The sequence below is a fragment of the Arvicola amphibius genome, chromosome 4 (genome assembly GCF_903992535.2).
Source record: "Arvicola amphibius chromosome 4, mArvAmp1.2, whole genome shotgun sequence".
Lineage (NCBI taxonomy): Eukaryota > Metazoa > Chordata > Mammalia > Rodentia > Cricetidae > Arvicola > Arvicola amphibius.
Genome location: NC_052050.1, coordinates 89329372 through 89354061, shown reverse-complemented (window position 1 = coordinate 89354061; position 24690 = coordinate 89329372). Strand labels below are relative to the sequence as shown.

The following is a 24690-nucleotide window of genomic DNA, read 5'->3' as shown; positions in this document are numbered from 1 at the left end:
TCTTGCCCTGCCACAGTCCCCCCTCTCACCTTTCCCCCAGCCTCACACTCATAGATCCGCCTGCCTATGCTTCCCAAGTGCTGGGATTAAAAGCATGTGCCACCACACCCGGCTCCTGCCCAGCTTTTTAAAAAAGTCCAACAGCAGTCTTTACACTAATTTTTTTTTATAAAAATGCCATTTACAGGGACAGGGATGTAGCTCAGTTCGTAGAGACCTTGCCTAACACGCACAATCCTGTGTTTGCTCCCCAGCACCACATAAACCAGACATGAATGGTAGAAGCATGAATCAAAAGTCCAAGGTTATTCTTAGCTACAGAGCACATCTGAGGCCAGCTTGGGCTATCTGTCACCCTGTTTGTCGAAAGAAAGAAAGAAAGAAAGAGAGAAAGAGAGAAAGAGAGAAAGAGAGACAGAGAGAGAGAAAGAGAGAGAGAGAGAGAGAGAGAGAGAGAGAGAGAGAGAGAGAGAGAAAGAAAGAAAGAAAGAAAGAAAGAAAGAAAGAAGAAAGAGAGAGAGAAGCTATAAAGCCATTCATGCTAACGTATGGGGAGGTTGGCTGTGTGTTTGCTTTTGCAGTACTAAGAACTGATGCACTCTATGTACGCACCATTCACATCTATCTTCCCCAGTTGAACTCTACCCCCATAAGCCACCCCATTCCAACCTCACACCCCTCCAGGAACCCCTAGCAAACTATCCCACTGGGTCTCTACAATTTGGCTGCTCTGGTTACCTCCCAGACGAAGAATTCTATAGGATAGTCCTTACATTGGCAGACCAACCTCCATTTTCTTCTCCACCAGTAGATCCTAGAAATCACTCCCCAGGACTGGGTATGTGACTCAGTGGGCAGAGCATCTGCCTAGCATGGAGCCTCGACACCACGTAAACGGACATGGACATGGTCATGTGTGCCTGAAAGGCCAGCACTCAGGAGCAGAGGCAGGTGGATCAGAAGTTCAAGTTCATATCCTCAACTATGTAACAAGGCTGAGATCAACTGGGCTAGATAAGACCCTGCCTCAGAAATAAGCAAACTACCTCAGATTGTACTGCTGCTCTTGCCAAGGATCTGAGTTCAGTTCCCACCCGTGTCAGGTTGCTTGTAACCATCTATAACTCCAGCCCCCAAGGGGATTTGACCCCTCTAACTTCTGTGGGCGAGACACATACAAACATTTTTTTAAAAAAAAGTAAATCTTAAAAGGGGAGGCTGAGAGATGGCTCAGTCATTCAGAATATTTGGGGGGGGGGGTAACCAGGTAGGCGTGGCACAGGCTTTATTTAATCCCAGTACTTGGGAGGCAGAGGCAAGTGTATCTGAGTTTGAGGACAGTCTGGTTTACAAAGCCAGTTCTAGGACAGCCAGGGTTACATAGAGAAACCCTGTCTTGAGGTTGAAACAGAGTTTGATTCCTAGCACCAATGTCAGGCGCCTCATAACAGCTACAACTGTCACACCAGGGGTACCCTGTGCCTCTGGTCTTGAACACGAGCACTTACATGCATATAACTACACACAGACTTACACATATATACATATAATTGAAAACAATATAAATCTTTTTTTAAAAATAGTTCGAGGCCAGCCTGGTCTACAAGAGCTAGTTCCAGGACAGGCTCTAGAAAAACTACAGAGAAACCCTGTCTCGAAAAAACCAAAAAAAAAAAAAAAATTTATTAATTTATTCTGTATTCAATATTCTGTCTGTGTGTATATGCTTGCAGGCCAGAAGAGGGCACCAGACCCCATTACAGATGGTTGTGAGCCACCATGTGGTTGCTGGGAATTGAACTCAGGACCTTTGGAAGAGCAGGCAATGCTCTTAACCTCTGAGCCATCTCTCCAGCCCCAACAATATAAATCTTTAAAACAGTTTTTCAAGCCGGGCAGTGGTGGCGCACGCCTTTAATCCCAGCACTCGGGAGGCAGAGGCAGGCGGATCTCTGTGAGTTCGAGACCAGCCTGGTCTACAAGAGCTAGTTCCAGGACAGGCTCTAAAGCTGCAGAGAAACCCTGTCTCGAAAAAACAAAACAAACAAACAAAAAAACAAACAGTTTTTCAAAAAACAAAAGGTAAATACACGGAACAAAGGCACCTTACTACCTTCTGAAGACAGTCTGACCCATGAGTTGTGTGTGACTCGGGATAGCTTTGAATGTAGCCACAACAGAATTGTAAACTTATTCTAAACATTCAGAGGTAGGTTTTCTGTCTTTATTGGGGGGGGGGGGGGTTGTTTGTCTGTTAACTCAATTGCATGGTTCTGGAGTGAATTCTGTAGATGAGAACATAGTGTCACAATGACAACAGGTTGGGGACAGCTTGGGAATCCTGGGAGAGGATGGAGCTCTATGGTAAGAACACTTGTTTTTCACATGTGAGATCCTGAGTTCCATCCCAGCTGTGGAGACAACTAACTAAAAGACCCGAAGTTCCTCCACTAGCATAGTCAGGATCAGACTCAACAGGGCCCACGAGCATCAAGAATCCACTGAGAAACCACTGTGACCCAAGCCTTGGGAGCCTGAAGTAGGAGGTGGTGACTCCAGGCAGTGTGGGCTGCATGGTGAGAGCTTGTGCAGAGGGGAAGCAAAAGGCCAGCTATTCTCTATTCTCTCTCCCAAAACCTGAACTGTAAGTGTGAAAGATGGTATTCCTTCTGGTGTTTTGAGACAGGGCTTCTCTGTGTAGCTCTGGCTGTTCTGGAACTCACTTTGTACAGCAGGCTGGTCTCGAACTCACAGAGATCTACCTGCCTCTATCTCTGCCTTCTGTCACCACTGCCGGAAAGAAAGATGATCTTGTTGTCTGGTTTCTTTCAGAGGAAATTTTAATCTTACTAATCAAGTGGACTTTTGCTCACTTTTATTGGTGCTGAGTTAGTAAAATTAAAATTACCATTTAACTTTAAAAGTATGAGTAATCAGCTTACCGGCAGACTGCTTAATGTAACCTAAACAACAGTTACAAAGTTCTCATATGAACAATGTTCCACTTATTAGGCCAATGACTTATAGAGGTGAAGGATTTCACATCTGTCTTTACAAGCCCAGAGAGGTGTCACGGGCCTCTGTGTAGGAGAATAAGTCAGGAGGTGATATATCTCAGCAAAATATGAACAAAAAAAAAAAGATGAGATGGCGGGCACGGTAGCACATGCCTGAGATTAGTATAGCATATATATACAAATATAGATATATATACTAACATATATGTGTATTATATGTATTATATTTTATAATACATATTGGGAGGCAGAAGCAGGGGGTTCAGAAGTTCAAAATATCCATACACATAAAATAACAAACAAAATTTAAACAAACACACACCCTAGACATCAGTAAACTTCAGTTTCAAAAAAAATGGGAAAATTTGACATGGTAACACATGCTATAAAGATTTGCATCAATACAGATCTTGGTACGAATTTAAGGTCAATTTTTTTTAAAATATTTATTTTATTTATTTATTTATTTATTTTGCAATATTCTGTCTGTGTGTATGCCTGAAGGCCAGAAGAGGGCACCAGATCTCATTACAGATGGTTGTGAGCCACCATGTGGTTGCTGGGAATTGAACTCAGGACCTTTGGAAGAGCAGGCAATGCTCTTAACCGCTGAGCCATCTCTCCAGCCCCCTTAAGGTCAATTTTTTATACTGTATATATATTTCTGCTCTTGATTAAGGTATTGTATTTGTGCAGCTTATTTTAAAATATAATGCATAATTAAGAAATATAGGTTAAAAGATAGTCATCCATAATAGTCAAGCCTGTAGTCATGTTAGTTAGATTTCTAGATATATAAAGATGTATTTCAATTAGATAGGTATTTTTCAAATCTTTCAGAGACCTTCAGAATGTGGCATTTAAAATGTTTTAAGAAGTTAGGACTTTTCATGACAGTGAGACACATCTGCTCCTGGCAGCATCAATCTACTTCAAGAGGATGATGGGCATCAAAGAGGCTCCTTATGGCGTTGGTTAGCCATTTGGGCAAGAAACTGGCTTTGCCTGGACTGCTTGATGCTATGCTGTATGAACTAGACATGCAGGACCCAGAGAGAAATGATTGCTAAACTTGACTAAAGGTGGGATGCTCCTTCGGGGTTCCTGCTACACAAAAGAGTCTGCAAGACATTCTGCAGGACACAGAAGAAAGTGACTGACAAACTACCAATATAGGTGTAACTGTCTTTGAAACTGAAAAGTCTGCTGGATACTATGGGGCTGTAGGCTGAAGACTGGATGCCCGCAATGTTACAAAAAAACTTTGGGTGACTATCCAGACAGTGAGATGTCTCTGTCACTTCTAGAGTTTTGGAAGTTGTTTATAGTGCACTTCCTATTTACTTAGGTAATATTATATCATTCTGGAGTCTTTTTTTTAAGATTTATTTATTCATTATGGTATACAGCATTCTGCAGGCCAGAAGAGGGCACCAGATCTTACTACAGATGGCTGTGAGCTACCATGTGGTTACTGAGAACTGATCTTAGGACCTCTGGAACAGCAGGTAGTGCTCTTAACCGCTGAGCCATTTCTCCAGCCCCCTTCTGGAGTCTTTGATGGAGTTGAAGAATAAATAGTTATTATTAGTTTTCCTTAGTTATGATAAAAGATAAAGTAGACATAAATATTGTAACTGTAATTCTTGCTTGATAACTTTTGTTATATGTAATTTTACTTTGTTTAAGTTAAACCTTCCTTTTTATTTAAACAGAAAAGGGGAGGTAATGTGGAATTTCCCTCTGTATGCTGTGATTACCACTGATTAATAAAGAAACTGCTTTGGACCTATAGCAAGGCAGAACTTAGCTAGGTGGGGAAAACTAAAATGAATGCTGGGAGAAAGAAGGTGGTATCAGAGAGAAGCCATGGAGCCGTTGCCACCAGAGACAGATGCCAAACCGGAAGGTAAGCCACAATCACGTGGCAATACACAGATTAATGGAAATGGGTTAAATTAAGATGTAAAAGCTATCCAATAAGAAGTTAGAGCTAAGCCGGGTGGTGGTGGCGCACGCCTTTAATCCCAGCACTCGGGAGGCAGAGGCAGGCGGATCTCTGTGAGTTCGAGACCAGCCTGGTCTACAAGAGCTAGTTCCAGGACAGGCTCCAAAGCCACAGAGAAACCCTGTCTCGAAAAACCAAAAAAAAAGAAAAAGAAGTTAGAGCTAATAGGCCAAGTAGTGACTTCATATAGTTTCTGTGTGGTTATTTTGGGAGTCTGGGTGGCCAGGAAACGATCAAGTGGCCCTCCTACAACAAACACGTGCCTATTCTCCTAGCACTCACGTGGATCATGAGCTCAAGGCCAGCAATCTACAGAGAGACAGGGTCTCACAACTCTAAAATTAAAAGTATATTTTAATTTTAAAAATTTAGTAAGGATGTCTCGAAAAACCCCAAAAAAAATTAGTAAGGAAATGTGCTAACATGTAATAATCTCAGGGTAGGAGATACTGGTCACACATTATTGTTGGGGTCTCTTTCCCTTTGGTGGATACTGAAACAGGGTTGCATTCTAAGGCTGGCCTTGAACTCACATCAGTTTCCCTGCCTTAACCTCCTTAAGAGGTATTAGAGCAAAAGGCTACCACACCTGGTTTCTGTATTACTTATTTGAAAGACTTATATTTATTAATTAAGTGTCTGTGTGTGGGTATGTGTGTGTGTGTGTGTGTGTGTGTTCCAGTACCTGTGAAGGCCAAAGGCATTGCACCTCCTTGAACTGGAGTTAACAGGCAGTTGTGAGCCTGAGTACTTGGAACTAAACCTGGGTCTTCTGCAGGAGTAGTATATGTGTTTAACCAGTGAATAATCTCTCCAGGCCCAAATAATAATTTTTATTTTGTTGTTTAATTTTTATTTATTGGATTTTTTTTACTTTCTCTGTGTAGCCCTAGATACACTGGCTGTCCTGGAACTTGCTCTGTAGACCAGAGTGGCCTCAAACTCAGAAATCCACCTGCCTCTGCCTGCCAAGTGCTGGGATTAAAAGTGTGTGCCACCACCACTCTGCAATTTTTATTTTTATTTTATTTATGTATACAATGTAGCCCTTGTTGGAATGTAACTCACTATATAGACCAGTTTGGCCTCAACTCACCAAGACCTGCTCGCCTCTGCCTCCTGAGTGCTGAGACCACCATGCCCAAATTCTCTTATATTTTACACCACTGTTTTCCTGTGCTTTGTTTAATAATAATCATGTGTTACTTTTAGAATACAAAACAGTTCTTTTTTTAGATGCTAACAAAGCTATCTGTTATCCAAGAACAAACATGAACTTCATCTGATTTTAGCAATTCAGTCAACAGGGATCCAGAAGTACACGCTCCCTCAGGGATCCAGAAGTACACGCTCCCTCAGGGATCCAGAAGTACACGCTCCCTCAGGGATCCAGAAGTACACGCTCCCTCAGGGATCCAGAAGTACACGCTCCCTCAGGGATCCAGAAGTACACGCTCCCTCAGGGATCCAGAAGTACACGCTCCCTCAGGGATCCAGAAGTACACACTCCCTCAAGCTCTCGTACACAGTCACTCACACAGCCCGCTCCAACACACAAATGCTTCCATACACATCCAAGCTCACGCATGCCCATTTTCTTTCTTTCCTTTTGGGACAGGATCTCACTATGTAACCCTACTAACCTAGAACATGCTATGTAAACCAGGCTGGCCTCATACTCACAGAAATCCACCTGCCTCTGCCTCCTAAATATAGGATTAAAGGTATGTGCCATCAAGTCAGATCACACATGCCCATTTTCATTCCAACACAAAGCTAGGTCAGAGACCAGAAAGAACAGGGGAGCAATTAACCATAATGTCAAATATTCCTAAGAACTTCCCAGTGCCCAAGGGCAAAAGTGCAGGAACAAAAAGCAGGAACACCGTGGAAATAAGTTCTGCATCCTCTACAAGTGCTATGGAGGGCAGACCATGCCTTCCAAAATCAGAGTACTCATGGCTCCAACCAGTAGTGTTTTCTGGAATGGATCAGTGGCCCTTAAAAAGTAAATGTGGAAGCTGGGCAGTGGTGGCGCACACCTTTGATCCCAGCACTTGGGAGGCAGAGGCAAGCAAATCTCTGTGAGTTGGAGGCCAGCCTGGTCTACAGAGCAAGTCCTAGGAGAGCTAGGATTTTACACAGAGAAACCCTGTCTCAAGAAGAAAAAAAAAAGTAAATGCTGAGAGCCGGGTGGTGGTGGTGCACTTCTTTAACCCCAGCACTCAGATCTCTCGAGTTTGAGGCCAGCCTGGTCTACAGAGCTAGTTCCAGGACAGCCAAGGCTACACAGAGAAACCCTGTCTTAGCCGGGTGGTGGTGGTGCACACCTTTAATCTCAGCACTTGGGAGGCATAGGCAGGTGGATCTCTGTAAATTTGAGGCTAGCCTGGTCTACAGGGTGAGTTACAGGACCATCAGGGCTGTTACAGAGAAAAACCCTGTCTCAAAAGCGAGAGAGAGAGAGAGAGAGAGAGAGAGAGAGAGAGAGAGAGAGAGAGAGAGAGAGAGAGAGAGAGAGAGAGAGAGAACGCCCGCGTGCAAGAAGAAACTAGACATTCTACCACGACCCTTCTCCCTCCTTCCACCTTCAGACTCTTGAGAATGACACTGGATGGTTTTACACCACACCTGATATGCCACCAGGTGAGGTAATAAGATCCACACAGACCACGACAGAGAGAGACATGACAGTCATCTCTATTATAAATGGGAGTGCTCTATAAAAAATTCAGACAACCTGCTTAATAATTGAAAATGCTATCTTCATAAACATATTACATAAAAGACACTGAAGCCCAGTTCGGTGGTTAACATCCGGAATCCCAGCACTTGGGAGGTGGAGGCTGACGGATTAGGGGCTCAAGGTCACCCTCCTCAGCACAGAGGGTAGTGAGATAGTTCAGTAGGTAAAGGTGCCTACTGCCAAGCCTGAGGGCCTGACAACAAATACAGGAGAGAACCAAACTCCTGAAAGTTGTCCCCTGCCCTTCACACAAGTCTGGGCATTCCTGTTCTTTCACACCCTAAATAAATAGAAAAAAGCCAGGCGGCGGTGGCGCACGCCTTTAATCCCAGCACTCGGGAGGCAGAGGCAGGCGGATCTCTGTGAGTTCGAGACCAGCCTGGTCTATAAGAGCTAGTTCCAGGACAGGCTCCAAAGCTACAGAGAAACCCTGTCTCGAAAAACCAAAATAAATAAATAGATAGATAGATAGATAGATAGATAGATAGATAGATAAATAGATAGAAAAAAGAAATATAAAGAAACCTTAGTTTAGGTTAGGCTTAGGTTAGGAAGGAGGCTTGCGCCTTTAATTCCAGCACCTGGATGGCAGAGATAAATAAATCTCTGAGTTTCCAGGCCAGTCAAGGCTACAGAGTGAGACCCAGTGTCACCAAAAAAACCACCTCAATTTTTTTTAGATAAATACAGAATCTTTTACAGATAACAATCACAAAGTGTCAGCGATCTGCGTTGAAAGGTGGAGGGCTGGAGAGCTGGCTCAGTGATTGAGGGCTGCTTTTCTAGAGACAGTTCACTTTCCAGCACCCAAGTCAAGCGGCTCACGGCCTCCTGCAGGTCCAGCTTTGCAGGCAGGCCCCTGCGAGTATTCTCACACAGACACATAAAGAAGTAATAAAATAAATCTTTAAAATGTTCACAGATGCGTTAGCTCCTGAAACCACTGGGACTTGAGAACTCTAGGACCATCACTCACCAGCTCTCTCTACTATGTATATTCAAGATTTTTTCATCTTAAAAATTTCAAAATACATATATATTGTGGGAATGCTTCGTTTCTCTAAACTTCTGCACTACTGGTTAATATTCCTGCCTTTGCTCCTCTATAATGTGTTCAGCATGTCTGAGCCATGAAGGCTACCGACCTCATCTTACACTGACATAAAGATTCCTTTCTGTATTATCTCCTGCAAATAGTAAGACCACTCACAGAACGAAAAAACAACCCCAGGAGGCTAAGTCAACCAACATCTCTTCCTCTTGAGCTACTAAAAAGCAAAAGGACCTAGGAGATTCCCTCCACTCTCTATGCCAGCAAATCCTTGGCCATCAGGGCTTCCCAGACTGCAAATTCCACCAGGAACTGTCCGAGCAGAGAACTGCGACCCACTTCTAGTCTGTATTCAAGATAGTGCAGTACTGGGAGTGGTGACTCCCTCTGGAGGCAGAGGCAGAGGCAGAGGCAGAGGCAGAGGCAGAGGCAGAGGCAGAGGCAGAGGCAGAGGCAGAGGCAGAGGCAGAGGCAGAGGCAGAGGCAGAGGCAGAGGCAGAGGCAGAGGCAGAGGCAGAGGCAGAGGCAGGTGGGCCTCTGAGTTTGAGGTCAGCCTGATCTATATAGTGAGTTCCAGCCCAGCCAGAATTACATGGTGAGGCCCTCTGAGGAAGAAGCTTAAGGCCAGGGGCAACAAGTGTAGCCAAGTTTTCCCCAAAGTACTCAAGTTGGAGAGGTGATGACCAAAGACATTTCTCAACAAGAACTGTGTGTAATTCACTAGACTTAAGATGTGGCGGAAATATCCCCAGCCATTACATCTAGAGTTGTCTGTGGGTTAAGAGCTGAAAAAGAGAGAAACTCTCCAGTCCAGTCATAGTAAGGCCTGGGGAAGCTTCACAGCCTTCCCCAGCTTCCAACCTGTGGAGTAAGGGTAAAAAGGGCCTGCCTAATTACCACCTCAGAGGACTGCAGCAATGATACCATGAAAACGTAATAGCAGAGTCAGCGCATAGTACAGAGCAAATGCAGCTCTGGCCTGGCTCGGTACGCTGTATCTAGAGGCAAGAGTATGTTTAAAGACACAGCACACCAGTAAACAACTGCCAACCACTGGAAAGACTTCTCCCGCCAGGAACAAAGAAGGAAAGAACCAAGCAGCTCCGTGGATAAAGGCCAGCGGAAGGGCTCAACGGTGAAGCCTGCCTGAAGCTGGCTGGCCCAGGTGTCAGCTCAGTAGGGAGCACTGAGTTAACCAGGGCCCAGTGCTTTCCAACTGTTCCACAGATGTTGCAGAGGTTTTAACATTATGAGTAATAGAAATCTATCAGTTTTGCTTTTTTTCTTCCTCTAGGTTTTTGGAGAAAGTCTTGCTACATACGTATCTAGGTTGACCTCAATTTTGACATCCTCCTGCCTTAGCCTCCTGAATGCTGGGTGCCACCACGCCCTGCTTATTTTTAGCTTTTTTCTTAAAGACCATTAAGCTCACCAGGCGGTGGTGGCTTATGCCTTTAATCCCAGCACTCGGAAGGCAGAGGCAGGCGGATCTCTGTGAGTTCAAGGCCAGCCTGGGCTACAAGAGCTAGTTCCAGGACAGACTCCAAAGCTACAGAGAAACCGTCTCAACCCCCCCCCAAAAAAGCACATTAAGCTCAAACATGCAAATGTACTTGAACACCCACTTAACAAATGTTTGCATGTGTGAAAAATGAATAACATGAAGATGAACAGATGAAAATTTCAGAGACTTCCAACCAATAAGTAAGATAAAAGGGAACATATAACCTAACTGATGTCTTTTCAGTGACTTGCAACCAATAAATAAAATAAAGGAGAACATGTAAGCTAGCTGATGTCTTCTAGGTTACTAGCAGAGCAAACAGCCCTGCTGTCATCTTCAGCCAACGCAAGTGCTGAAAGGGACAGCCAGGGCTTGGCCTCAGAACCAGCTTCCCCAAGAGCGGGCAGTAAATGTGTGGGACCCTTGCAGGAGAACTGCGCCTGTCACCTTTCCATACATCTCTCCACTTCCTCCCGTAAGAGTTCTGCTAGCTCTGGCACCTGTCATGAAGCTCCTGGGCTCATTTCTCTCCTTTTCTTGATCATGGTGCAGAACTAACTCTTGTGTACTCTGGTGTGTGCAGGCATGTGTGTGTGTGTGTGTGTGTGTGTGTGTGTGTGTGTGTGTGTGTGTGTTGAAACAGGGTCTTACTCTGAAGCCCAACTTAGTCTTGAAGTCACTATGTAGATTAAGCTGGTCTTCAGCTAGCAGCAATGCTGTCTTAGCCTTCTAAATGCTGGGGTGACAAGCATGCCATCACGCCCAGTTTAAGATTTATTTTTGTGCTTGTTGATTTTGTCACTTGACTGCAGAGCAGAAATCCTTTAGGTGGTTCAAAGGACTGAGCTCCAGGCCCCGAGCTTGAAGCAGATGCTTTTTCCACTGATCTACATCTCCAGCCATTTTTTATTCCTAAGTCCTTCTGGCTTCTAATTGCACTGTCTCTCAAACAAAACCGAGTACAGCAAACAGGATACACAGTAAACTACTCAAGAGGCATCTACAAGTCTGGCCTCTGATGTCCTAACATGGGTGGCAGAAGTGAGGCACTGCAGACGGTTTCCCACACCCGGTACTAGGAAATAAGTAGCAAGAGTAACGCTATAGGAGGGGACGCTTGACTCCTGGAAATACCTTCCTCTAAAAGGGAAGAATTCCAGAAACTACCCTAAATAGAAATCAGCAACACCTCTTCCTACCAGAACCGTACCTGCTCCGCCCCGTAGACCGTGGCGAACTGGATGAAATCCTCGATGCGGACGAAGCCATCCCCATCCCTGTCCAGGGCGTCGAACACAGTCCTGAGGCGCGCACCCTCCTCCTGCGCTGTCCCGGGCTCGCTGGACAGCGACAACGCCGAGCCTGGGTCCGAGGGTGGCCCGGGACATGCCTGCAGCAGCTCGCCCTCGGAGGGCAAAGGCTCTAGGGGTAGGCCCCGCGTAGGGCGGCTGTCTGCCAGCTCCCCCGGCCAGTTGCACGGGACTTTGGGCTTCTCCGGCTCTTTAAACTGGAGACATGGAACTCTGGGTTCCTCCCGCTCCTCCGGCCAGAAGCAGGGCGCATCCGGCTCCTCCTGCCAGCACAGCGTTGCGTTCTGCTCCTCCTGCCAGAGGCACAGCACCTGGGGCTCCTGCGACCAACAACGAGATGCGTCGGATTCTGGTTCATTGCCCCAGAAACACGGTGAGCTGGGTGCATCGGGCTCCTCGGGCCAGCAACGAGGTGCATCGGATCCCTCCGGTTCCTTGACCAAGAGGCACGGTACATCGGGTTCCCCCGGCCACAGGTGGGGAGTGTCAGGCTCCTCGGTCTCCTTGGCCAAGAGGCACCCTATGTTCGCCTCCTGGGAACAGCAGTAAGGGGCGTCAGGCTCTTCCAACTCCTCGGCCAAGAAGGATGGTGCATCGGGCTCCTGGGGCCAGCAGTGAAGGGCGTCAGGCTCTTCCAGTTCCTCTGCCAAGAAGCACGGTGAGTTGGATTCCTCCCACTCCTTGGCCAAAAGACTAGGTACGTCGGGCTGTTGGGGACAGCAGCAAGGGGCGTCGGGTTCCTTTAGCTCCTCGGCCAAGGGGCACTGAGCGTCTGACTTCTGAGGCCAGCAGCGAGGGGCGTCAGATTGTTCCAGCTCTTTGGCCAAGTGACAACGTGCGTCTGGCTCCTGGGGCCAACAGCGAGGGGCGTCGGGTTCCTCCAGCACCTTGGCCAAGGGGCACTGAGTGTCTGACTCCTGAGGCCAGCAGCGAGGGGCGTCGGGTTCCTCTAGCTCCTTGGCCAAGTGGCACTGTGCGTCTGACTCCTGGGGTCGGCAGCGAGGGGCGTCGGGTTCCTCCAGCTCCTTGGCCAAGTGGCAGGATACGTCGGGTTCCTCCGGCTCCTTGGCCAAGCGGCAGGATACGTCGGGCTCCAGGGACCAACAGCGAGGGGCGTCGGGCGCTTTGACCCAGTGACTAGGAGCGACAGGCTCCTCTACCTCTTCGGGCCAGCAGATTGGCGCGTTGGGTCCCTCTGGCCACCGTTGAAGCTGGGCGTGTTCCTCGGGCTCATCTGACCAGCCGCGAGGAGCGTCGGGCCCCACCGGCCCCTTGACCCCGTGCTGGGGCCCAGACGCCAGCTCGTCGTGGTCCGACAGGGAGGTCGGCTGGCTCAGCTCCATGGTCCGGCGCCGGCTAAACTAGGGATGATGCGAGCGGCGCGGGAGGCAGACAAAGGCGCTCAGGGCGCGGCGGCGGGCGCGGGCATCCCCGCGGCGACGCGGGCGGGCGCGCGCGGGGCGCCCGGGCTGCTGGGGCTGGCGCTCGGGCCCTGCTCCGCCTTCGCCCATCTTCGCACCGCGCCTTAGCGGCTCCCGGCCCCGCAGCGTGGCTGGCGCGGGCCCATGTCGGCGGCGCGGCCCGGACGATGTGAGGACCCGGCGGCGGGGAGCGGACGGTAGGAGACAGGTACCAGCCAGGCAGCGGAGGATGAAGCCTGAGCGCCAGAGCTTAGGGACCCAGTGAGGGACGCCGGCGCCGGCGCCGGCCCGCCCTCCGTCGCGCATGACGTCAGTACGCCCTGTGGCCTGACCACGCCCTCATGAGTTGCTATAAAGCAGGCGCTGTTTAGGGGTGATGCTGATATCCCCCTTTGTAAGGTCGGTATGATTTGTGCGGGTGTAGCGAGCGAAGCGTGATGTCGCGGGAAGAGGCGCGTGAGAATAGGCTTTGGGAAACTACTGCTGAACAGGAAACCAAACATGTCCGTAACCGAGAGAAGCCGCTAGTCTCTCCTGTGTGACTCCTTCACAAGCTGATAGCTCAGAACAGAACACCAATGGGCAGGCTACCAAGCAGAGGCACTGGAGCGCTCTGACGTCGCGCCAGTTGAGGAATTGCCCAAAGTCAGACAAGGCTAGGATCTGAAGGGCTCGCACATTCCTCCACGGGAGCAAACTGTGAAGTGCGGTGGCACAGATTTTGTTTTTCTTTGATTTGTTGTTTGGTAGTTTTTTTGGAACAGGAACTCATGCAGCTCAAGCTACACTTGAACTCCTGATCCTCCTGCCTTAGATTACAGACTCCACCCGCTCTGCACACGTTTTTAAATTTGATATCCAGTGCTGATCGTCAGCTTGTCATCCAATACCCTTGTCATCAGGGGTCACGGTCAGGAGTGCAGCGCAATAGACTAAGCCTGTTGGGATCAGATGAGGTACATCCAGGCAAGAGCAAGGAGAAAGTATGAACCAATTTTTGCATTCGTGGGTACCATAGATAAGAATGGTTTCATAAGCAGCTTTGGTAAAAGCTGAAAACTGAGTTCTCTTTCTAGGTGTACAGCCCTGTCCAAACTTCTGAGTCATCCCCCATGGCAAAATTCCCAGCACATGATAGGAGGCTTTGTGCATCTGGCTTCGGGAAAAGGAATGTGATATGGTCCCCTCTCCAAACCATAGTCTCATTTTCTTGTAAGAACTGTATGCTTTTGTGAGGAAAATTGCATTCAAAAAATAAAGTCACTTCCATCTAATGCAAGGACTGGAAATTGCCTTTGGCTAGCAAACACCCTCAGAGGCGGTTCCAGTAAGAGCCAGCCTTTCTATTTAGGGATATTATGGTAAGGATCCATCTGTCCTTTGGTGTTCTCCGGCAGGACCGAGGCTGGCTTTCTGAGGAGCAGGTGTTCCTGTTGTGTGCCAACGCTAAGAAAAATATTTATGGCTTCCATGGCTTTTGTGCCCAAATAGAACTACTACATGGAGAACGTGCACCTTCCTGCTTGGACCATGTAGAGGCCAGGAAGATGGCTCAGTCAGTAAGGTGACTGGTGACTGGCCTGAAGCTATAAAGGCCTGAGTTCGGATTCCAGCACCCATCTAAAACGCTGAGTGTGCACCTACAGTCCCGGCACTAAGGGCAGATACAGGAGGATCACTGTGACATGCTAGCCAGCCAACCTAACTGAATTGTGAGCTCCAAGTTCAGTGAAACAATGTCTCAAAAATTAAGGTGGAAGGCTAGAGAGATAACTAGGTAGTTAAAAATACTGTCTTTGCTGGGCGGTGGTGGCACATGCCTTTAATCCCAGCACTGGGGAGGCAGAGGCAGGTGGATCTCTGTGAGTCCGAGGCCAGCCTGGTCTACAAGAGCTAGTTCCAGGACAGGCTCCAAACCTACAGAGAAACCCTGTCTCAAAAAAAAAGGTTCAGTTTCTTTTTAAAAAAAAATATTTATTTATGTATTATGTATACAATATTCTGTCTGTGTGTATGCCTGCAGGCCAGAAGAGGGCACCAGACCCCATTACAGATGGTTGTGAGCTGCCATGTGGTTGCTGGGAATTGAACTCAGGACCTTTAGGAAGAACAGGCAATGCTCTTAACCTCTGAGCCATCTCTCCAGCCCCAAAGGTTCAGTTTCTAGCACCCACATGGCAGGTCATAACCAGGTGTAACTCTAGTTCCAGGGGATTAGATTCCGTACTCCAACACCAGGTATATATACATGGTACACAGGTATATAAGCAAAGAAATACTCATAACATATAAAATAAACATTTTTTAAATGTTTAAAATTAACAAAAAATAATATAGGAGAAATGGCTCAGTAGTTGAGAGCAATTGCTTTGCAAACAGAAAGACCAAGTTCAGACCATAGTACACAGTTAAAGTTACGTGTGATCCTGCACCATCCTGTAAAACCAGTCCTCAAAAGTGTAGAGACAGGAGGATCACTGGGGTTAGGTGGCTGTCAGCCTAGCTGAAAAATTAAAGCACTAAGTTCATCACGATTTCCTGCCTCAAAGAAGCAAGGTAGAAAGTAATAGAGAAGATAGCTGCCACCACCTTCTTGTGCACACGCAGAATCACCTGTCCACACGTGTGCGTAGGCCACACACACCTCACACATATGCACAAATACATGCACACATACAAAATACAAAATAAGGTGGAGAGTGACTGAGGAAGACACTAGACCTCCACAAACACAGGCACACACAGATGTACACACACAGGACTGAAGCAGGAGGGTTGACATCAATCTCAGACCAGACACATAAAACAAAACAAATAAGAAAAAGAAGCACCAGCCGCCACTTTTGCTGAAAAAGGCATTGACTTATACAGGCACGATTGAAGGCAGAAAGATGTGTCACTGCTCTGACCCTGCACGGTGAGGCCACACCTGGAACAAAGGCAATCAGCACAATGAGAACTAGATTGCTCCCCCAAAGTGATGATAGCATGCATGACCACCTTGCAGAACTGGAACTGAGACCTCATCAATCAGACCACACCCTGACAAGGCCTGCTTAGTTACGATTACCTCTTCCCTTGCCCCATTCATCCTCTACATTCATCCTCTCCTTACCCCTAATTAATGTTCACCGGGAAGGTGGACTTGGAGGTCACTGAAACTTTTTATCTATTCTTCCCGTTGTGGCCAGATTAGCTAATTCCTCCCCTTTCTGCTTTTCTTCCCCATCACTCTTCATCTTTAATTGGCATATCTGCAAGGGTGGCCAAGACCTTTGGGGCTGCCAGAGCCAAAGGTTTTGTTCTCAAGACTCCAGTCACACTGACTGCCATTCCAAACCAGGAACTTCCTGCTAAGGAAGACCCAGTATGGACACAAATTTCACTTCTCTGGGGAGATATAGCTCACGTAGTCTACACATATTTTTAAATCTAACTTTTTTATTTTTAACCCTGTGTGTGTGGAATTATGGGCATGTGAGTGCAGGTGCTTACAGAGACATCAGATGGTCTTAGAGCTGCAGTTACAAGCAGCTGTGAGCTCTTTGTGTAGGTGCTGGGAACTGAACTCAAACACATTGCTAAAACAGTGCAGGCCCCAACCCTTCTGTACATTTCATATTTAAAGAATCTGGGACTGAGCTGGGCTGCGGTGGCACACACCTTTCATCCCAACACTCGGGAGGCAGAGGCAGGCAGATCTCTGTGAGTTCGAAGCCAGCCTGGTCTACAAGAGCTAGTTCCAGGACAGGCTCTAAAAAAATAAAATAAAATAAAAAGAATCTGGGGCTGCTGGGGAGATGGCTCAGCGGTTAAGAACACTGGCTGCTCTTCCAGAGGATCCAGGTTCAATTCCCAGCACCCACATGACAGCTCACAACTGTCTATAAACTCCAGTTCCAGGGGATTCAACACCCTCACACAGACATCCATGCAGGCAATACACAATGTACATGAAATAAAAATAAATTATTTAAAAAAGAGTATTTGACAAAGAGTCTGTACAAATTTATATTTCTACAAATTTGGGAAATTTTTTTTTGTTTTTGATTTTCGAGACAGGGTTTCTCTGTAGCTTTGGAGCCTGTCCTGGAACTAGCTCTTGTAGACCAGGCTGGCCTCGAACTCACAGAGATCCACCTGCCTCTGCCTCCCCAGTGCTGGGATTAAAGGCATGTGCCACCACCAGCTATTTTTAAAGATTTATTTTAAATGTATGTGTATTTTGCCTGTATATATGTAGCTGCACCATGTACATACCTGGTTTCTGTGGAGGTCAGAAGAAGGCATTGGATCCCTTGAAACTAAAGTCACAGAGATTGTAAATTTGGGTGCTGAGAACCAAACCCAGGTTAGCCACATAGCTCACTGTCCTCAATACTGAGCAGTCTCTCTAGCCACTTAAATTAATTTATAATCATCTAGATGTTTCTTCCCTGTAGAAACAGGACATCAGACTCATTTTGTATTTTCTTGTACCCCTGATCTTCCTGGAGTCTCCACTTCCCAAGTATTGAGATTACAAGTGTGTGCCACATTTTAATTGTGCAGTTTTTTAATTTTTATATTATTATTGTTGTTTTTAAGATTTATCTATTTATTTATTTTATGTGCATTGATGCTTTGCCTGCACGTATGTCTGCCTGTGTGAGGGTGTCAGGTTCCCAGGAGCTGGAGTTACAAACAGTTGTGAGCTGCCATGTGGGTGCTGGAATTGAATCTGGGTCTTCTGGAAGAGCAGCCAGAGCTCTGAACTCCTGAGCAATCTCTCCAGCCTTTGTACAATATTTTTTTATTTCTACAGTAAAATAATTATTACATATAATCAAATTAACATACATCACCTTCCATAAATCCTCATGTGAGTGATGGTCAGTGTGTTTGGCTTTCAGTATGTGGTATCACAGACTGATGATGCTGGCTCAGTAGGCAAAGTGCTTCCTACGCAAGGCTGATGACCTCAGTTCAAGCCCTGGACCCCACATAAAGACAGGAGAAACTGACTCCATAGAGTCCTCTTTAGGAAGACCACATTTGTGCCATCAGGCGTGCACCCACACAAACATGTCATTCACACACATAATTACATTTAAAAAGAGATAGGATCACACTATGGATCCCGAGGTGGCCTTCAACTCAAGATTCTCCTGCCTCAGCTTTCTGGAATGAGACTACAGGTGCAAGCCTGGCAATGATGCTGGTTCGTTTTGTTTTGTTTTGTTTGCTTTGTTTTTTTGTTTGTTTGTTTTGGTTTTTTGAGACGGGATTTCTCAAAAGCTATAGAGACCAGCAATGTTGTTTCTTTTAAAAAAAAATTCACTGGGTGGTGGTGACACATGCTTTTAATCACAGCACTCAAGAGACAGAGGGCAGGTGGATTTCTGTGAGTTCGAGGCCAGCCTGGTCTACAGAGCAAGTTCCAGGACAGCCAGGGAACACAAAGAAACCCTGTCTCAGAAAAAAAAATTAAGTTTTTGTGCAGCCTTATCCTCAGAGCAGAGCAACTGTCATCTTCATGAGAGCAGCTGTGTCAGCTTGCAAACCATCCATCATCCATTGTGGTTGGCTTGCTGGCTGTTGCTGACATTTCATCTCAGATGAGGAGGAGGCCTGAGGGGAAGCCTTCTTCTGCGCTGGGTGCAGACCTTCCAGAGTGGCTGCTTTAGGGTCACCCTCACTCCCACCTGTAACCCCTTACCCAAGCTCTGTAAGCAAGGCTAATAAACACATTGGTTCTCTGTGGTGGAATCCAGCTTTGGTTTGCCGTTGGAACCTTAGAAGGCTTAGATATTGCCTAGTGACCCCATCACCACTGAAAGTCCTCGCACATAAGGGATTATTTATCAAATCATGGGTTGTTTACCAGTGGCTACACCATTGAAAAATACCTTCTTTCTCTCCCTCCACTAACTAACAGGAGTCCCTCAGGGAGCAGTGGGAATTGACAAGCCCCTGGCCCATCCACGATAGAATGTTGATGGGCACAATCTTGTGCCGATAATCACAGCTATTATGAGTCTGTGCACACAGCGGTCAGGTCATGTCCGGAGAACAGCTTTCTACAGTACTCCTCCTCATCCTCTGGTTCTTACACTCTTCCTGCCCTCTCTGCAGAATTTCTTGAACTTTGGAGGGGGTGAGATTTAGGGCTGAGCATTCAAAGGTAAGTTATCGTCAACACTTTGGCCAGTTAAGAGTCTCCAGTGACTACTATTTGCTGATAGGTAAAGGAGGCTTCTTGAACCACGGCAGAGAGAACAGGACTTATCTATGGGCATAGATGAAGGAATATTTAGAAGGAAGTTTGACAGTCACATGGCCATTTAGTAAAACAACAGAAGTAACTCCCTGCCACCCAACCCCAGGGCCCACAGCCACAGGCTTTATTTTGTTTTTTGGGTTTGTTTGTTTGTTTGTTTTGTTTTGTTTTTGTGTGTGTGTGTATTTTGAAACACGGTATCACTACGTAGCTTTGTCTGTCCTAGAACTTACTTTGTAGACCAGGCTGGCCTCAAACACATACTCAGAGATTCACCTGCCACTGCATCCTCAGTGCTGAAATCAAAGGTGTGCACCAACATGCCAACTTCAGCCACAGGCTTTAGACCAATTTATAGTGGATGTGAATTCCTTCCAGTGGGGTGGGTCTCAATTCCATTCAGAAAATAGTTGGTTATCCCCGCCACAGATTTGCCACAATTGTACTGGTGGGCCTAGCTCATCTGTAGTATTCAGGGCCCATGACTGAGTGAAACCACTCAGGACTTTCTCCCAAAGTAGCCTGCATAGACTTGCTGTTGTTTCGAGAACTGGCCAGCATGGAAGACGCATCCACTCCATTCCAGCTTTACATCTCTCAGTCCTGGTTGCGTCTTCAACAAGGGGTTCTTAGCTTCTCTATCCGGTGAGTATTCAACTGCAGTTGCAACTGCGTGTGTTGTTTGGATGCTCGGGGGTTGGTTCTTGCTCGCATTTGCACTGGAACTAGAGATTACTCTAGATACCGGGCTGGTTTTCTGTCAACCTGACAAGCTAGAGTCATCAGAGAGGAGGACGGAGACTTGGTTGAGGAATTGCTTGCAAGGGATCCAACTGCAGGGCATTTTCTTATTAGTGATAAATGAGGGAGGGCCCAGCTCATGGTGAGTGGTACCATCCTTGGGCTGGTGGTCCTGGGTTCTATCAGAGGGCAGGTTGAGCAAGCCAGAGCAAGCAAACCAGTAAGCATCTCCCCTCCATGGCCTCTGTATCAGCTCCTGTCTCCAGGTTCCAGCCTTGTTTGAGTTCCTGTCCTGACTTTCTTTGGTAATGAACAGCAATGTGAAAGTATAAGCCCAAAAAACCCTTTCCTCTCCAACCTGTTGTTTGGTCATGGTGTTTGGTCGCGACAATAGAAACCCTAAGACACTACTGGAATACTTAGGATGTAAAATTATCAGCTGCCCTGCTGGGCATAGTTAAGCACACCTGTAATCCCGTCTGTCTGTCTATCTTCCCCTTTCCCCCAGTCTGCCATGAGGTAAGAGCCTGATCTGCTACTGCTATGCTCTGCCGAGAGGAGAGTAAGGGACCAAATAACCCTGGACTGAACCCTCTAAAAACATAACCCCAAATCTTCCCATCCTTAAGTTGTGTCTGTGAGGTATTGTGGTTTGAATGGGAATGATTCCCCATAGGCTCATATGTTTGAATACCCAGTTCTGGTTGGTGGAACTGTTTGGGAAGGATTGGGAGGTGTGGCCTTGTGAAAGGGGCTGTGGCTCTTTGCCTCATTGTCGTGCCTCAAGATGTAAGCTCTCACTGCTGCTTCAGTGTCATTCCTGCCTGTTTCGTGCCTGCTGCCATGTTACCTGCCATGGTGGTCATGAACTCTAACCCTCTGAAGCTGTGAGCCCCAAATTAAATACTTTCCTTTATAAGTTGCCTTGCTCATGGTGTTTTATTACAGCAATAAAAAAGTAAGACAGGTGTTTACCTTGCAGTTTTTCTGTTTTATTTGTGCCTACATTGAGAAAACTCATCTAGGTGCTTGTTATAAATATCTTTCTTCTTGGGGGATTGTGGGATGGCTCAGTGGGTAAGAGTACTTGTCACGAAACTTGGCAACCTATGTTAAATCCCCATGACCACATAGTGGAAGAAAAGAACTGACAGCGGGCTGGAGAGATAGCTCAGAGGTTAAGAGCACTGGCTGCTCTTCCAGAGGTCCTGAGTTCAATTCCCAGCAACCACATGGTGGCTCACAGCCATCTGTACTGAGATCTGGGCCCTCCTCTGGCATGCGGGCATACATCGAGGCAGAATGTTGTATAAATCTTTTAAAACAAAAAGAACTGACAGCTGCAAATTGTCCTCCATACACATCCTGTGACAGACACACGTGTGTGCACATACACAGAACACACAAGATAATAATGTAATGTTAGACTGTCATTCATTAGACAAAGGCAGGTGGGTCTCTAGGAGTTTGAAGTCAGCCTGGTGGTCTACATAGCAAGTTTTAGGCAAAGCAAGATTATGTAGAAAGTCTCTGCCCCAAAAACAAAAAATAAAAAAATAAGTTTTATGTTTTTTGTTTGTTTTGTTTTGTTTTTTGAGACAGAGTCTCTCTATATTGTCCTGGCTGTAGTATGTAGTCCTGGCAGTATGTAGACCAGGCTGGCTCACAGAGATCTGTCTGCCTCTTTAAACAATGTAATTCTTAGCCAGGTTGTAGTGGCACATTCCTTTAATCCCAGCACTTGGGAGGCAGAGGCAGGCAGATCTCTGTGAGTTTGAGGTCAGTCTGGTCAACAAGAGCTAGTTCCAGGACAGTTAGGACTGTTACACAGAGAAACCCTGACTTGAAAAAAAAAAGTTCCTTGGATTTACCAAATATATCAATAAATAAGAGCAGAGCTTGGGGTGCATTCAGTGATAGAGAATATACTAGCATGTATGTTCTATGTTCAGTCACCAACAACATACACACAAGTAAAAAGCCCAGCATATGGCCCACACTCAGCACAGCATTCTGTTGATAATATGTTTCCAGGGCTGTTGACATGTTATCAGAATTCTATATATGTGCAGTTTACCACATGTTATTCATATCTCTATTTCTTTAAGACTATAAACAAATGATGCCTGACAAATATTTTTTTAAAAAATGTGTGTGGCCAGGCATGGTGGCACATGCCTTTGATCCCAACACTCTGGAGGCAGAGGCAGGTAGATCTCTACATGTTCATGGCCAGCCTGGTCTACATGGCACCTTCCAGACCAGTTAAGGGCTACAGATTGAGTCCCTATCAATAAAAAGTAAATAAATGAATGTGTGTGTGTGTGTTTACATGCTACATACATGTGGGCTCCTCGGGAGTTCAGAAGAGAGTGTAGGATGGCCTGGCACTGAGGTTCCCAGAGAGCCACCTGAGTGGGTGCTGGGAACTGAATTCAGGTCCTCGGGAAGAGCACAAGTGCTCTTAGCCACATAGCCATCTCTCCAACCAGAAATACTCTTATAATCTTGACATCCTGTGTTTGACAAGCAACCGTAAGTGAGAAGTCAATTTTAGGTCCACCTGACACAGCCCTGGGGCCCCCACCAGCCAAGTACACAGAGCCTGACATGTTTACTGATATTTAATTTAGTCAGAGGGTTTTTTTTTCTCACCTTTGAATTTGGCAAAGTACATTTCTTAGAGTAAAAATAGCGTGTGAGTTTGTAAAGCAGAGTTTAATTCCTCCTGACTCAGCCCGAGGAGTGGATGATTTTCTTATTTTAACATCTCATGCTGAAGTTGCTCACACCTGCCCCTGTCTCCCTGGGATGACAGTAACTCCAGCCCCCACATTTTCCACCCACAACCCTGCCCCTCCCTCAGCACCCTTTCCCACACACACACAGCCTGGGGCAGAGCTGCCTGCAGGAGAGGTGTATCCACAAATCAGAAGTTCTTCTCTATAACACCAGTCAGTTTCTGCCCTGGTTGGAGAATGTTCCCATCCTCCTCATTGTCCAAATACCATGTAATTACATGTGGAAGGATTCTAAATTAATTCTTTTTGTTTGTTTATTTGGAGCAGAGTCTTGCTATGTAGCCCTGACTGGCATGGCACTCTCTATGTTTAGCTCAGGCTGGCCTCGAAGGTCTAGCAGCCCTCTGAGCCCCCCAAGTACTGGGAGTAAAGGCACCACCACGCCTTACTTCATAGTCAATTTTATTACTTATTTATCTATATAATCTATTTATTTATCTATATAATCTATTTATTTACATACAGACAAGGTCTCAAGTAGCCCAGCTAGGCCTTGAACTGGCGACGTGGCTGAGAATGATCTTGAATGATCCTATTCCTCCTTTGGAGATCTGGATCACAAGTACATACTGCCATGTCCAGACATATTTCCTGTTTGTTTTTTGAAAGCCTCTTACTCTATAGCTCAAGCTGGCCTTTAAATCTTGACAATCCTCTTAGCTCAGCCTCCTGAACGATGAGATTACCCCTATGAGCCACCATGCTCAGCAATTCTTCATATTTTTAACAAATGTTCCTCCTATCTTCTTTGGCTGCCATCTCACAACCGCACATTGGATTTCCATGCTTCCTTGGCGTCGGAGCAGGGGAACTGAGATCCATATGGTCACAAGAGAAGATGCAGAAGGAACACTGTATCCCCCCCGCCCCGCCGCCAAAGCGAGGGCATAGCTTATCAAGTGCCAGCGTGACTGAGGTCTGATTCAGGCTTTTCCATCCCAAACCTGCAGCTCTTCATCCCACACCTTCCCCGAGCTCTGATTTGTATAGTCTAGGGGCTATGAAGGATCCAGGGCTCTCTTTAGATCTACGGGAGTAGGGGAGATCTGCCTGTATCCCCGTGAAAACCTGATATATCCAGAAGACAGCTGGACAGGGGACCACGCCCAGCTCACAGCTGTAGCCAGCCTGGGAAGTCCTGACGGAAGTCCACTTGTCTGGCATTCTAGATGTTGCTGTGCACCCAGAACCTCAGCACAGAACCAGGGACAGACAAGACGCCCATCACTGCCTGCCTACACACTTACTGGAGAGCTTCACGAGGACAGAGCAGGTTTAATCTGTCCCACAGGGGAAGGATGGAATGATGCCGGGTTGATCCCACTGGCAAGAATAAGGCACTACCACAATTGTGAGCCAAATTAAAGCAAGCTTTATTAGATACTGGATGATGGACACTGGTCAGGCCCACACCCTGGTTTCCCAGAGTACGGCAGCAAATTACATTAGTCAGGGCTTATAAAGGCAAAACTCACAAGGCTACATCTGTCCCGCCTTCATCCAATCAGGGCAAGCATACATCCTGACGTGCTTCCCACCTACCTGTGATCAACACATCCTGTGCAGGTGGGACAACCAGGCTTGTTGACAGAAGCAAAACCGTGTAGATTTTTATCTTACATGAACAGCAGCCCCCAGCATTCCAGGAAGTTGTCTGTCCTTGGGCAGGTGGGGCTTGCCGATTAGAGGCATTTTTGTGTTACACACTTCTTAAGCACAGTAATTTAAATTTAAAACATAATTTTACCTGTTTCATGAGCTGTTAGAAGAATATCTGTTGGCCTTAAAATGCTATGGCTAAACCAGGCTGTGGTAGCGCCCGTCTTTAATCC

The 24690-nt window shown here is 46.6% G+C and overlaps 1 protein-coding gene across 3 annotated transcripts in view; it reads right to left on the bottom strand.

Annotated features, from left to right (window-relative positions):
• The window catches only part of Rab11fip3 (RAB11 family interacting protein 3), a 78105-nt gene extending 65084 nt beyond the window's left edge, over positions 1-13021 (bottom strand). For all 3 annotated transcript variants that reach the window (XM_038327908.1, XM_038327909.1, XM_038327911.1), the window contains exon 1: positions 11537-13021. In XM_038327908.1, coding sequence (XP_038183836.1) covers positions 11537-12979 — 1443 coding nt within the window. In that variant the 5' untranslated portion in view covers positions 12980-13021. The remainder of the gene's footprint in view (positions 1-11536) is intronic.
• Between the last annotated feature and the right edge of the window lie 11669 nt (positions 13022-24690).